Source organism: Ptychodera flava, chromosome 19 (genome assembly GCF_041260155.1).
Source record: "Ptychodera flava strain L36383 chromosome 19, AS_Pfla_20210202, whole genome shotgun sequence".
NCBI classification, from domain to species: domain Eukaryota; kingdom Metazoa; phylum Hemichordata; class Enteropneusta; family Ptychoderidae; genus Ptychodera; species Ptychodera flava.
In genome coordinates this window covers 9702099-9717530 of record NC_091946.1, presented here as the reverse complement: position 1 = coordinate 9717530, position 15432 = coordinate 9702099, and the positions used below count along the sequence as shown (strand labels likewise).

The 15432-nt window shown below is 35.5% G+C and overlaps 1 protein-coding gene across 10 annotated transcripts in view; it reads left to right on the top strand.

Annotated features, from left to right (window-relative positions):
* The window catches only part of LOC139118509 (uncharacterized), a 39536-nt gene extending 24472 nt beyond the window's left edge, over window positions 1–15064 (top strand). For 5 of the 10 annotated variants that reach the window (XM_070681826.1, XM_070681833.1, XM_070681828.1 and 2 more), the window contains exons 3-11: window positions 1163–1246; window positions 2117–2200; window positions 3651–3734; window positions 4413–4629; window positions 6204–6247; window positions 6986–9647; window positions 10624–10800; window positions 11762–11950; window positions 12414–15064. In XM_070681826.1, coding sequence (XP_070537927.1) covers window positions 1163–1246; window positions 2117–2200; window positions 3651–3734; window positions 4413–4629; window positions 6204–6247; window positions 6986–9647; window positions 10624–10800; window positions 11762–11950; window positions 12414–12619 — 3747 coding nt within the window. In that variant the 3' untranslated portion in view covers window positions 12620–15064. Of the gene's footprint in view, window positions 1–1085; window positions 1247–2116; window positions 2201–3650; window positions 3735–4412; window positions 4630–6203; window positions 6248–6985; window positions 9648–10623; window positions 10801–11540; window positions 11650–11761; window positions 11951–12413 lie in introns of those variants that run through there. The other 5 variants (XM_070681835.1, XM_070681829.1, XM_070681834.1 and 2 more) reach the window with 3 other exon arrangements.
* The last annotated feature ends 368 nt before the right edge of the window (window positions 15065–15432 follow it).

Here is a 15432-nt window from a genome sequence, read left to right as displayed (position 1 = left end):
AAATATAAAAAATTGTATTTTTAAGACAATATTGTCATTTTTGGTCAAGAAAACTTTATCTCAAAATTACTTGTTTGATAGCTTTGTAATTTGGTATAAAGTCCCTTGTTTGATAGCTTTGTAATTTGGCATAAAGTCCCGAAAGATGTTATTAGATAAATTTCCTGCTCAAAGTGTTGGGAAACCCCAAAATTTGTATATATTAGGTACTTTTCTCAGTTTGTGACCTTAAATGACCTACACCAACCCAGGATATGTTGTGAGACAATTTTGAAGGCTGTGAAGATAATTTTGTCATATTTGGTACCAATTTGTAGGAAAATTTGATCCAGAAAACAAAGCTGAGGTGATTTTTTTCATTTTGGACCAATTTTTGCAACTTTTCTATGTAAGACATACAAGAACTGATGAGAAATTTGGATCCAGGATAATTCCAGATGTTGTAATCACCGCCCACAGTGGAAGGCATTTCACTATCTGTAACTAACTTAAGTGCTGTTTACATTAGAATGATAACACTCATGGCATTAATTAAAAATCTCTAAGGTTGTAAATGTACTTCCTTTCATTTGGTCTTATGTAATACCAAGGGGTGGAACATTTGATATTCAGGAGGGGGTAGGGTCTAGAAGATCGATGATGCAGCATTACTTTTTTACCAGATCCCTTGTGCATTTTTGCCCACTCCCACCTTTTCTTTTTTTATCAAGCCTTCTCTGTTTTTTGTTGTTGACATTTGTGTATGTATTTAGGATCTGCTTCTCCCATTGCTATAGAAGTTGATATGCATGTTCCTAAAGATGACCTCCAGTACCTAAGTTGGAGACCTTATTTGCTTTTGTCATTCTTGTTTTTTCTGGTTTAAATATTTCTTGAATGAACCAATTCAAACCGAATGTGAGCACATAGTGTCCTTGACGGTATTTTTAATGTAATATCACTGATTTGCCATGTATGGCAGTCTTAAATTGGAAACAAGTGCTAAATGATCAGTTATAAAAAAGTCCCTTTAGACTGCTGATTTAGCCCCAGTGATTCTCCTTTCAGTGTCAGTGTTACAATTGCATCACTTACTGTCTCTTCAGGTCTTATATGTGATGTACATAGATTTAAACTACAAAGACTTATGGAGATGCATTCATTTTTTAATCTTCATCTGTAGAAGAAAGAGATTGAATATGATGAGCGCAACATTTCAAATAATGCCAAAGAGAAATTAGACCTTTGCTGTAAAGAGATGCAGTCTGTAAGTATAACATGTGTTTTAAAACTTTATCTAAGCAAGTCATGTATTTTTCAAAAATCGTTCTTGAAGTGTAATATTTGCAAATTACATATGTTATTCTTAAAGTTCTTTTACATGTTTGGAAAATTAAAGTGAAAATGTGGTGTGTGCAGCAAATTAAGTTTCATGACAGCAAGGAACTGATTTGGCAGACATTTGCAAGCAGGTCATTTTCATTTCACCATGGAACCACAGCAAATGTTCATTTAAATTATTAGATTGTTAAATTTGCCATCACTGATACTGTGTATTGAAATTCAGTGTTTGACCCTCAAATTTAGGAACACATTCAGTCTATTTGCATGAAAAAATATGTATTCGTAGTTTTGCATCACAAATGACATAATTTCCACTTTGACCTTGATCAACATTCTGCATAGCCATGTTTGTACTGCTGGTAGAATTTTTTTTCTGGTCTAGTCTGTGTAAGTTAGGTTAGTCCTCACTAAGATATCACAGATGTAGGTCAACAGGTCCTCTCTTTGTATTGAATTTTATGCAAGTCTAATACTACCAATATGAAAACGTATTTTTATAATTGAATAAATCCATTGCAGTGCCCTGAAGTATGGACTAAATATTTCTCAAAATTTATGGTTGCCTGAAATGATTTTTTGTAATATGAGTGATTTGGCTTGTATGACAGTCTGAAACTTTAAAATCATTGAAAAGTGGCAAGTTATGAAAAGGTTTCTTTAGACTGCTGATTTGGCCCAAAAGATTCTACTTTCAGCCTTAAAGTTGTATCACGTACTGTCTCTTAGCATCTCATATGTGGTGTATGGAGATTGCTATAGGTGCATTCACTTAATCCTTATAATTCATTTTCAGCAGAAGGAAATAGAAGATGTAGAGCCCAACATTCCAAATAATGCCAAAGAGAAACCAAACCTTTGCTATAAAGATGTACACTCTGTAAGTATATCGTGAGTTGTAAGTCTATAGCTAAGCAAATCATGAATTACGCAAACATTACTCTTGCATCGCAAAATTTGTCTATTGCACATGTGAGTCATCGAGCTTTTTACATGTTTGCACAATTCAAGTGAAAATACGGTTTGAACATTGTCCATACTTGCAGCAAATCCTCTTCACGACAGTAATGAACTGATTTGGAAGATATTTAACAAGCAGGTCATTTTCAATGAATCTTTAAGTCACAGCAAATATTGCATTTAATCTATAGACTGTTGAATGTGAAATCACTGACAGATGTTTTGAAATTCACTGTGTGACCCTCAAATGTAGAAACACATTTTCTGCATGAAAAAAATATGTTAGGAGCTTTCCATTATAAATGACATAATTTCCAATATGACGTGGATCAAAACTCTACATAAAGATCTTGATGCATAGACTGCTTGTAGAAATACTTTTCTGTTGTAGTCCGTGTAAGTTGTTCTAGTCCTCACTAAGATAACACAGATGTAGGTCAACAGGTCCTCTCTCTGTATTGTATTTAAAAGCATGTATTTATTACCACCAATAGAAAAAAGTCTGCAGATAATTGAATAAACTGTTAATTAATGTAATTAAGATAGTCATTCCGCAACACACACTGTACACATATCTATCAATACTATGAAAATAAAAATTGTTGATCTCAGATGTCGTTTGCTTACTTCTGGATATCTCAGCTTCTATTTAAGTTACAAAGCTGGTGGTTTAGTGCAATGCCTTACCTATGAAAGCAATTTTTTTCTTTAATTTTGGGATCACCTTTGACCTACTTTGCATATCTTGGCATCTATAGTGTACAAAACCTATCTAAGGTGTAGTGCGCTTAAATGTGGAGCTAAAATATTTATCAAAATCTTAGGGTGCTTATCATAATTTTTGATGTAATGTTATTGATTTGCCTTGGATAACAACTGTGATACTATTTTTGCTGCACTATGTAAAAAGATGCGAGCAGTCTTGTCATAGATTCTCTAATGGGCCTTTAATATGACCCTTAACCTACATTTCTGTATTTAAGCGTCTATCAATTGTGCAACACTACTGTTTAATGCGATATCATAATGTGTTTGATGACCTTTGACCTCTTGTGTATCTTGACTTGCATAACACTGGTGTTTGATGAAATAGAATTTACTTTTCAAAGCAGATTTGAACCTGAATTTTTAGATGAGATGACCTTTGACTTTTTCTTTATCTCTGCGCTATTTGTCTGCATATCTTGGCTTGCATGGCAGTCTGACACTTGGAAACTACTGCAAAATGATGAGTTATATAAAATAGTTTCTTCACACAGCTCATTTGGTACAACATATTGTCTCTCAGCATTTCATATGTGGTGTACGTAGATTTAAAGTACAAAGACTATGCAGGTGCATTAACGTTCTACATCTTTCTTCATTCATAGCAAAAAGAGCTTGAAGATGTTGAGTCCAACATTCCAAATAATGCCAAAGAGCAATCAGACCTTTTCTGTAAAGATATACACTCTGTAAGTAAATCGTGTGTTGTAAATCTATAGCTAAGCCAATCATGTATTTGTAAGACATTACCCTTTAAGTGCAGTATTTGCTTGTTGCACATGTGAGTCATAAAGTTTTTTTACATGTTTAGAAAAATCAACTGAAAATGTGGTGTGTACATTTACGATGCTTGCAGGAAATTCAGCTATAGGAGCTGATTTTGCTGACATTTTCAAATCAATCATGAAGGATGTAGCATGCTAGCAGGGTACGCTTACCCATTCCGGATATCTTGTACCACCACTCAGCAAATGGTTCAAGATTGCACGATTGATTTTGTCAGTGGTGTTTGTTTGTTTGTTTTCAAGTATGTTTTTTACTGTTCCTTGGACCTGACAGCTTTTTTCCTTGTATGGTTGTGATTACTGGACCTGATTTGATGTCATATTGAATCACAACAAATATGCTGTGTACATGTTTAGATTGTGCCATCACTGACACGATTTTTACAAATTCAGTGCGAGACCATCACTTTCCCAAAACAGTAGCTGGCTTTGTCATTGATATGTCCTTTTTGGTTTTTATATGATTTTACAATTATCCTATGTGTGTTTAATCATATATATTTTACGAGTTCTTTCTGAAAAGACATTTCAAGTGTCATCATATGCTAATATTTCATTTTTATTTTCTTTTTTTCTTTTCAGGAAAATGTGGTAGAATTGTCATCAGATAGTGATGAAAAAAACAAAGAATTTTCAGAAGATGATGACGATTGTGTTGTTATTGGATCAAATGAGAATGAGGATACTAGACCATGCATTGATTATTATGTCAATGGGAATGTTTGGATCTGTAACCTTTGTGATAAAACAATAAAAAGCAAAGGAACATTATCCACACATGCTGCTTTGCATTTTAACGGTACGTAAGCTTCACATATTTTGGCTTGAATGAACTAAAATGGGACATTTGGTCTGTGATTCCCAACAGACATTGATGTCTTAAATCGCGTTGACTGATATACTTCTACATGCACTGTCACATGCCTTCTGTTTAGGTTGTCTTGTAATGATTTAGTTTGACTGCATAACTAAATGTGTATGTACTATCATGTTTGTATCTAAAACTTTTAAATATGATGTGATAAGATGCAACATTTCTCACAGTTGATTGTACTTGCAGCAAAGTAAAATTGAGTCAAAAATTTAATTCAGATCAGTTAATGGCAGAATATGGATAGGAGAGAATCTCTAGCCTGCTTATAGTTAGTTGTGCAATATATATTATCTTTGATCAATGCAACACGTATGTCATCAGATTACTTGATTTGAATGTGTATTATGGTAAAAGTCATACCAACGTCATAAGGCAGCACTGTTTCCTATTTTCGATGGGATACAACACTGACAAAGTTAACAGACTGTAAATGCCAAGTGAATATAAAACTTTCTCTCAATATGTTTTTATGATTACTATTACACTGTGGAAACTATCATTTTATTTATAGTAAAACCTGTCTTAATTGAACCCTGCTTAATTAGGAAATCTTATCTGTACACTAAACTGAACCCTCCCTGTTTAATTAGGAATCTTATCTATACAATTTTATTAGTCCCTTCAGCATTCCATTGAGACAGGTTTTACTGTGACAAATTTGCTGGTAGTGTGTGTTTGGAGAATCATAAGTACAGACTGATCACATTTGTTAAGATAAGTTACGTCTGGAAATGTACAATTTGGTCAATATTCTTTACTTTAAGACTTGCATAAGTTACTATAAATGACTCTACCCAAATGCTAATCAAGAAATCGGTTTAGAAGCCACTTTGCACTCCTGTTTGACATTATTTGGAAGAAAAGAAAATTAATCTGCAAAAGTCATATGTAGTATTTTGTAATTTGAGCAAATGTCTGGTGTCTTTAAATTTCTCTGAACATTACATTGGTCAATTATTCATAAGTTGTAAATTTATTCCTATGCAATTTATCTTGAAATTAAAACTGGACATAGATTTGTCCTGTATCACTACTATAGATAAGCCCCAAGTTTTACATGTGGGGCATGATGCGCTTACTATTTTCGAAACACCTGACGTCACTTCTTGGCCTTTTTGCCAGAGGTCCATATATCTTTCTTTCATAGATTTGACTTTGTTGTGTGTACCAGTACTTTACTGTTTGTTGTGTGCTGTTTTGTATCTCTGACATATGCTTGTGTGGATTGATCATGTAGTAACGAATTGTGGCCTTATGATTATTGGATTCTGGATTGGTATTATTGAAGTAATTTCACTCGAATTGTTCTTTCATGCTAGCTGTCAGACCTTGAAAAGGCTTAATGGTATTCATTTTCCAATACACAGAGTTTACAGCTTTCCCCAGTATTAACATAAGGGTCATTGTTTATTTAAAGATTAAATTGATTGCCAAGAAATTGTAGAATAGCATTGTATAATGTCTTTTTAACAGTGCATGTTTCTTTTATTTTGTTTCAGAGTCAGAGAGCTGGTCTTGGCAAATAAAATCAACATTGATGAAGGTGGGTGTAACTTAATCAGTTGTTACTCACCGCTCAAGCTAGAACAAACATGCATACAAATCCATGGTCATCCCTATTCATCAATACACAGAAATAGAAATTCAAAATGAAATTCTGGGTCACCACAAGGTATGAACCCCCTAAGTTACAGATCACGAAAGTCAAGAATATGATAGTACTATATTTGACTCATCCACATTTCATTTCTTTTACTCACACTTTTGGCATATGTTTACTAGTTAGTATCCAAAGGGACCTTAAATATGCCTCAGAGGGCAGAGTGTGAATGTTACAAATGCCAGTATGTTTAGAAATATGGGAAACATAAACACACACAACAACCAGATCATTGTAAAAAAGGTTTAGCAGCACTGTAAAAAGGTACATGTAGACAATATGTAAATATGATATCAGATGAATTCCAACAATCGTTACCATTCAAGGCAAGCATACTGGAGGTCCAAGAAACAATAAAACAAACAAACAACAACAAAAGTACACTGACAAAATCAATAGTGCAATCTCAAACCACTTGTTAAGTTGCTGTACCAGGTGTCTGGAATGGGTAAGCGTACCTTGGCAGCATGCTAAACCCGTCGACTTTGAAGGAAATGAATGTAAAGAAGTAATAGTACTTTACAGTCATTCAGTAACTACCAAAGATACTGTTGTGAGTCAAAGTCAGGAACACTTTTAAAAAACATGCAACTCATAATGTGCACGCACTTTTTACTACAGGAAACCCGGGATAATGAACCCGATCACATACAAGCTCTGACTAGGCAGGAGGGGGCCATCGCTGTATCTTCAAGTAATACCCACAAATCAGTCACTACAAATAGCCAAGAGAAAGACAATACAGACACCTTCCATAAACGAATCACCAAATCTGTCAAAATACCGAAAACTAAAGTGCTTGTTCGAAAAGATGAAAGGAAATCCAAACAGAACAGTGGCGAACAACTACCAAATGTTCAGGTCGGTGTAGTAGACTGTCATGGCAGTGTATTCAATACGGACTCTCAAAATGAGGCACATGTTACCGATAAAGTCCGCTCTGAAAAATGCTGCAAAGATGTTAAAAGTAAAGGAGTGAAGAAATTACAGCAAGCAGGAAAACTAGCAGAAGCTCTAGTAATCAAAGCCCTAAGACATTGTGAGGAAATATGTGTCAATGGTGTTGAAAGTAATCAGCAAGCCCAGTGCAGCAGCACAGGAAGTGAAGAATCTGTGTGTGGTGATCTGTACAGAGTTCAAAGTGACTTTGATCACAATAATAATGATGATGGTGATGATGATGATGGTGATGATGATGATGAGGATGACGACAATGATGAAGATGATTATGACAGCATTGATGATCCAGACTATGATCCTGATCAAGATGGTGAAGTAACCTCAGTGACTTCAGAGTTTGAATCAGATGATGTACCGAAGAGAAGTATCAACCAACAGAAGGAGAAAGAAAGTGCTGTCAGAACTCCCAGAATATGGAAAGGTGGAAGAGACAGAAAAGTCAAGCGACATAGAATGAGCTCAGATGTACAATGTGGAAGAAAAGAAAAAGTCACACGACATAGGCTCAGCTCAGTGAGACAATATAGCAACACAGAAACCAGTTCAGATGAAGAACTTCAGAGCCCACTAGTGTCTACATCTTCATTATCATCATCATCGACGAATATCAAGGTTCAAGTTACAAATAACATTGGAAAAAGGAAATGGGATAAGCAATACTATTGTGTTTACTGTGAAAACCCATATGCCAAGTTACCTCGGCACTTTGAAAAGAAACATAGTAATGAAGTTGATGTATGCCATGCACTAAGTTATCCAAAAGGAAGCAAGCAGAGGAAAATGTGCTTGAAAAGACTTGCGAATAAAGGCAATCATGCACACAATATGAAAGTAATGGAAAAGGGCGAGGGATGCATTGCAGTCAAAAAACGTCCAACTTATGAGGTATCCGGTGAGGACTATTTACCATGTGAACACTGCTTAGCATACTTTGTTAAAAAAGATCTATGGAGACATGACAGAGTATGTACCATGAAACCTGCAAATGAGAAAGCAGCATCTTATCGAAGAGTACAGGCAAGATCTTCCCTACTCCTTCCATTGAGTAAAGATGTCAGTAAGGGTATGAGAGACCATGTCCTTTGCAAAATGAATGTTGACAAAATTTCGTTGGTGGCAAGGAGTGACCCTCTCATTTTGCAGTTCGGCGAAAAACTCTACAAAAAACATGGACCCAGTGGACAATATCAAAATGTTACTCAACCAATGAGAGATTTAGGGAGATTTGTGATAAAAATAAGAGAAGTCACCAACGATAGCTGTTCAACTTTAACTAGCTGCATACAGCCACAGAAGTTTGATACTGTGGTCAGTTGTGTGCGGCTGTTAAGTGGATATGATGAAGTGAAGTCATCGTATAAGGTTCCTTCTTTGGCTACAAAGCTTGGCAACACCTTACGAAAATGTGCGATCATCTGCAAAGGCAATGCAATAAAACAGGAAGATGAGGCCCTTGAAGAAAGAGCAGAAAGGTTCCTGCAACTGACGGATATGAACTGGGTGGAAGACATCAGTAGTAATGCACAGAGAACAATGAATGAGAGGAAGCGGAAGAAGGCAAAGTATCTCCCACTGGTTAGTGATGTAGCCAAGCTACATAAATATATGAGAGGTGTCGCCAGTGAAACAAAAAAGCAGTTAAAGGCTGATGATTCAAATGAAAAAAAATGGGGTGAACTCTGCCGGGTCACTCTTGCCCAGCTGATACTTTTCAATAGAAGAAGAAGTGGTGAAATGAGCAGAATGTCTGTGGAGGATTATGGGAACATACATGGAGGAAATGATGATCAGCGCGTACAAGATATCAACTCATGTTTATCAGCCTTTGAAGAAAGTCTATGTAAGAAGATGAAAATAGTTCACATTAGAGGAAAGAGAGGACGCGACGTCCCTGTGATTCTGTCAAGTGATCTGAAGGCTCAAATTGACCTTCTCATGGAAACAAGGGAGAAGGTTGGAATAAATCCAAGAAATCAGTTTGTATTTGCATGTTTGAAGGATTCAGAAATGCCGGTGCGTGGCTCAACTGCCCTACACAAGTATGCACTAAGTGCAGAATTAAAAGCTCCTGAGATCATAACGTCGACAAGATTAAGAAAGCAGATTGCAACCCTTTCCCAGGTCTTGAATTTAAAAGAAAATGAACAGGATATCATAGCAGGATTTATGGGACACAACCTCCAGATCCACAGAGAATACTACAGACTGCCAGAGCAGACTTTACAGGCGGCAAAAGTAGGACGACTACTTATAGCATTGGAAAAGGGCAATATAGCTGAATTTAGGGGGAAGCCTCTAGAAGATATTGAAGTAGATTCTTATGGTGAGTAATAATATTGTTAATTCTTAACTCACATGTGTCACGCATGTTAGCTTATGGTCAGTCTGCTCGTGTTTGTCTGTGTGTCTGTCTTTTTACACAATATCTCAAGAACGGCCACACACACTTAAACCAAATTTGATAATTAGGTTCAGATATCAAATGGCAAGAACTGATTGCATTCTGGTGAGCACATTAATGATGTTATCTTATCTCAGTTTCAATTTTCCTGTTACATGGTTGTCTACTGGGAGCATGATGATCATTGTGTCACATATCAAGATTTACTCCACCAAATATCATTAAATGTACCACATGAGCTGTTGTCTCAAGAACTAGACGATGTGACAAGCACCATGGCAAATGATGGCTACTTTGCATATTGAATGGACTTTTGCAATTAGTGAGATTTTAAATTTAATGTTGTATAGATATTGATCTGACAGACACCTGGTTGTAGAATGAGACTGTCAGGGATCCATGCATGTACTTGATTGCTTCTTGTAAAATTAATGCACTGACATACAAACAGCCAATTACATACCAAACATGCACACATTCATAATGTGTCACCATACAACCACTTGTGTTTTTTTTAAGGGACAAAGTTGTCCATTTTTTGACACTATGTTTCTTAAATTATCTTTTTATGACAGGCCATTACGTTTTTTATCTCACTAGACGAAAAATTAAGAAATGAAAGAACCTGCTGTCAACCAGTTTTTAGCCTGATAAATCACCTGTCATAAGAAATTAATTAACCAATTTGAAAATAATGTCAACAGTGGGCGACTTTGTCCCTTTAAGCAAATTTTCAAATTTGGAAGAAATTTGTAAGAAAATTTAGCGGAAAATGTCACATACACTGAGTTTGTTTGCATGAAAACCTTAAAAACTCACATTGCTTTGCCGTCAGCCTTGAAAGTCTCTTAAAAGACAAAATCAGTAATTTCAACATCTTGTCGTATTTTTATTTCAGAAGTAACTGAAGATGAGGAAGAGGAAGATGAGAAATCAGAAAACATGGAGAGTCCGGGTCCTCTAGAGCTTGAGTTAAAAGGTAGTGCAACAGTTGGACAAGTTGAAATATCTGACAATCCAAGTCATGGTATCCAGGAAGACAATGAAAGGGATGTGTCTGTTTTGAGTAACAAAGGTATGTGAAATTGAAGTGATAAATAGCCTTGTGTTTCAACAGGTACTATCAGAAATATATGAAGACCCACATCTATCTTCACATTTGTGTAAGGAGACAAAGGCTGTGGGTCACCAGGATTGTATTCAAAAAGTCGAATGGATCATACAAGAGGTATCCCAAATGCCTACAAGCGAAGAAGTGAAGGCAATCTACCTAAATATTTTCTTTCGATTATATATTACATAATTATTTGTTTCTCTCTATTTTCACTAGTACTGAAATTTGCGAGAAATTTGCGAGAAATGGACACTTTCTCGCTGTATTGCGAGAAGTAAGCGAGAAAACATACTTTCGTGCAATCAAGCTGCGAGAACTGTGCTTTCTCGTATGCATCTGCGAGAAATTGATTTCTCGCGATCAATCAGTGAGAACTATGTTTTCACGCTCTGCATCTGCGAGAAATTGTGAAATTTTTGTGAAATGCTTACACAGAAGAATACAATTTCTCGCAGATGCAAAGCGATAAAACAAATTTCTCGCTGACTGATTGCGAGAATTCAGTTTCTCGCAGATGCTGAGCGAGAAAACACAGTTCTCGCCAGTTGATTGCGAGAAAATTAAATTCTTGCTAAGTTATTGCGAGAAATATATGTATTCTCGCTTACTTCTCGCAAAAAGCGAGAAAGTGTCCATTTCTCGCAAATTTCTCGCAAATTTCTATACTAGTGTTTCATGCTTCATATCCAAATTTTACACAGATAACACTGGACTTTGACCAGAGTATGTTGTTGAAATGTTTCATAGAGATGTGTACTCTCATAGAATGTCTGCAGCGTCTTTCCGTGCAAATGCAAGGTTTAATGTGAGGTTTGTCAAATATTTTTCTTTTCCGATTTTTTAAGGATATCAGAACTTTATCCATCAGCTAAAATGTAATGTTAAGTGATTTTTCCGTGACTAATCTCTTGTATCTAACCAGGTCTAGGTGAAGTTGGCATTGATCCATTCAGAAACCCATATGTCGATACCAAGGCTGCACATGGTGCTGGTATGGAATCTGAGACTGCACATGGTGCTGGTATGGAAACTGAGGCTGCTCACGTTGCTGGTACGGACACTGTAGCTGCAGACAGTGCTGCTATAGATACAAAGGCTGCACATGATGCTGGTACGTGAGAAATATTGTGCCGTATAAAACATTTTTGTCTCGTAGATTGGAAGCAGGCCCCGTTGTCTTTCGCATTAGAAATTTTCATTAATGGTCACAGTTTTCTTGGGTTTGTTGATAATATAATGGAAATAATGGACTCTGCCCTGATCATCAACATTTACTTGTGAACGCGAGCTCAAGGAAGCCAAATTAACAGGCTCGGCAAACCTCGCCCGTGAATTTTTGGCTTTCCTTGAGCTCTTGCCCCCAAATAACGTTTATGGTCAGGGCGTCGTCCAGTATTTTTATATTGTTAGGTGTTTGATACATAATAGCATTAAGTTTAACAATTGGCATTTTAACATGCATTAAAAAACAGCAAAAATAGTTGTTAACCATAAAAAGAATGAGGGAGTTACCAAAATTAGTGCTCCTGTTCCCTGAACTACTTTATGATGATTTGCAACACATTACTTTACAGACTCAAAGAGAAGAAAGACATGGAGAAAATGGACAAAAGAAGAAAATGAAGCTGTTGTCACCTGTTTCCAACAAGCAATAAGGCTTCAAAAGGTGCCGGGAAAGGACAAGTGTGTAGCATGTCAAAAGAAATATCCTATCTTACATGGGAAGAAGTGGTCAGACATTAAATATCATGTTTATAATAAGATTAAAGGGAAAAAGTGATCATCCTAAAAGTTAATAGTGAGATGATAAGCTGCTTAATATGACAAACAAATATGTCGAGCATATATTTGTTCTACCGTAGAAAAGATTCACTTTGCCAGATTTCCTAGAGCCCAACCTTCCTTATATCTTCTTGAATCATATGTCTGCCATGTCATAAATTTGGAACATTTTTCTTCTCGTGACATTGCTTAGTGAATACATTTGATTTTTTGAAGAGAAATTTCACCATGCTTTCCTTCAACCTAATATGGCCTCTTTAAGCACCAATTTGCTTAGAAGTTATTCTTATACACAGCTAGAAAAAGACATTTGAAGACATTTCTGCTACGTGTTTGTCATTGCATCCACAGGGTTGGCAAAAAGTAAAAATAAGTCGGTTTTCTTAAAGGAAATTCTTTGTTTGTTGTTCACATGTTTGACATTTGGAGTTGACAAAATATAGCGAAACCAATTATACACTCATTAACCACAGTAAACCTTAACCATTGACAAAATTCATAAGGACATATTATACTGAAATGGTAATCGAACATTAGCAAAGGAGATCACAATTAATATTGTTGGTAAATCTGTGCATTTCTAAGTATTGTTCTTATTACACTGTTGGTTTAACTGTTTGACCTCACTGTGAATAAATTTATTAAAGATAGTTTATTCAAAAGTTGGGAAACAGGATGCCATACTTTCATTTGTCTCAGAGAAGTGCCCAATAAATGTAGGCCTTAGTGCCTAATAAATGTAGGCCTTTTGAATGAGCTGTTATCCTGGCATTTTCATTAGTTTTTGTGTGTAACATTTTATGTAGTGTAGTGAAAACAGTTCATATTTTTCCTAGATGATGTAGAGTAGATATTCAGTAAAATATTTTGAAGTAGCTTTAGATGTTCACAGTGATGCTGACCTACTTGTAGACATAATTTTCAGCACTATTTGAGAGGTATTCTACGAGATTTACAGCCGTGTGATTGACGAATTGCATTCATGGTTTACAACAAATGTGTTGGGGCTAGTAAATTGACTTTATAAAAGTATAAGTCAACCCAGACCAGGGCAAATGTCAAAGTGTTAACGGTAGACTACTCTTCCTAATTGTGTCTACAAAAAGGTATCTCAGAATTTACACAAGGTGTTTTCACGCAGTCATTCATCAGAGTTTGACACCCAGCATTCTAACAATGTCTAAGATGTCATTGGTAATTACTGGTGTCTTAGAAAAGTTATCATAAAAGAGATACGATTTTAGACCACATGTTGAAGTATCAACAGTTCAATTTTTTTAAGGGACACAATCTGTAAGTTTTTTGCTATTTTCAGTTTTTAATTTTGTATGGTTTAAGTGACAGTACAGCCCAGTCTATATGGTTTTCCTTAATTTGGTTTCATTTTGGTTTCTTTAGTAGGGTGTTCACGTTGTTCAGCTAACAACATGCTCAGTGTCAGTGACTGACTGTCAAAACATAACTCACATCCTGTGCACGAAATTAACCATCCTTGAATTTTGTTTGTCTTAACAGTAATTGTGCCGTAGTAATATTCATATATTGGGTCCCTGTAAGGGTTGTGAATTGAGCTTTAGCAAGTCATGTAGCATTTTTCTGTATCTTTAAAAATGAAAGGCACATCAAAAGAAACTAAAAGAACCAAAATAATGTGAAAAATGTGTAGCATTGTCCCTTTAATTCCTAAGTTTTGGTTGTCTACTTACAAGAAGCTAAAATGATTAGTAAATTCTTTGTGAATATCACCTGTGCATGTTTAAAGACCATGTATTGTTATTGCTGTCAAAGGAATTCGAGTGTGGACATGAAGCTAAATCCTGCTGCACAGAGATGAAAATGGAGCATTAGTTCAGGATGAACAAAAATGATGATATGTCAAAATTTACAGTTAGTTGACCTTAAACCAGCCCTTTGGATTTTGAATTTGATTTACTGGTTTTCACATGTAAATTTATCACATGGTAACTTTTGATGTTTCTCACCATTCTGTAAAAATCATTTGAAGTGAGAAGAGGTGACTAAGATTGCAATGGCAGATCCCAAGTATTTACTGTATTCTTTGTATTGATTCCAAAAGATCAGTACTAACAGTCAGACAAAAGCATATATCATTGTAAAAACTTACATCAATTCTGTCCGTTTCCGGTGTTCCATAACCACATATAAAGCTGAAGTTGGCATTGTTTTGCAATAAAGAACAAAAGTTACTTCGTGATATGGTAATTGTTCAACATATGGCAGAATTTCACAAAATAAAGTAACTCATATTTCATAGTTTGTGTAATACAGTCAGTACCCTTGTATGAAGGAGTTTGTGTAATACAGTCAGTACCATTGTATGAAGGAAATACTGATGATTTACATATTCTACAGCATTTGAAACAGTTGTAAGAACATGCATTATTGTTTGTTTGTTGACAAGTTCAAATAAACTTTTAGAATGGTTGGCATATATTTGTTGTTTGTGTTATTTTCAAGCCAATCTTTGAAATAAATATAAATGCCTCACATTCATTCAAAGTTAAAATCAAATACAAAATACTGTTCAGATCTACCTGTTTTACTGTGCTTTTTAACAACATATGGCGTATGAAAATGTGCTTTCAATCATCATCAATTTATTCATCACTTTAACCAGTGCAGATGCAATCATTATTAGCAGTGCTGAAAATCTGAACTAATATTTTGCCACAATGGTAACAGATAACAATCACATGTACTACAACCATATTTTCCAGATCACAGATTTGAATTGACAAACACAAACAAATTCAGCAGCCAGTAGATGCAGATTATGCAGAAAATGTGACC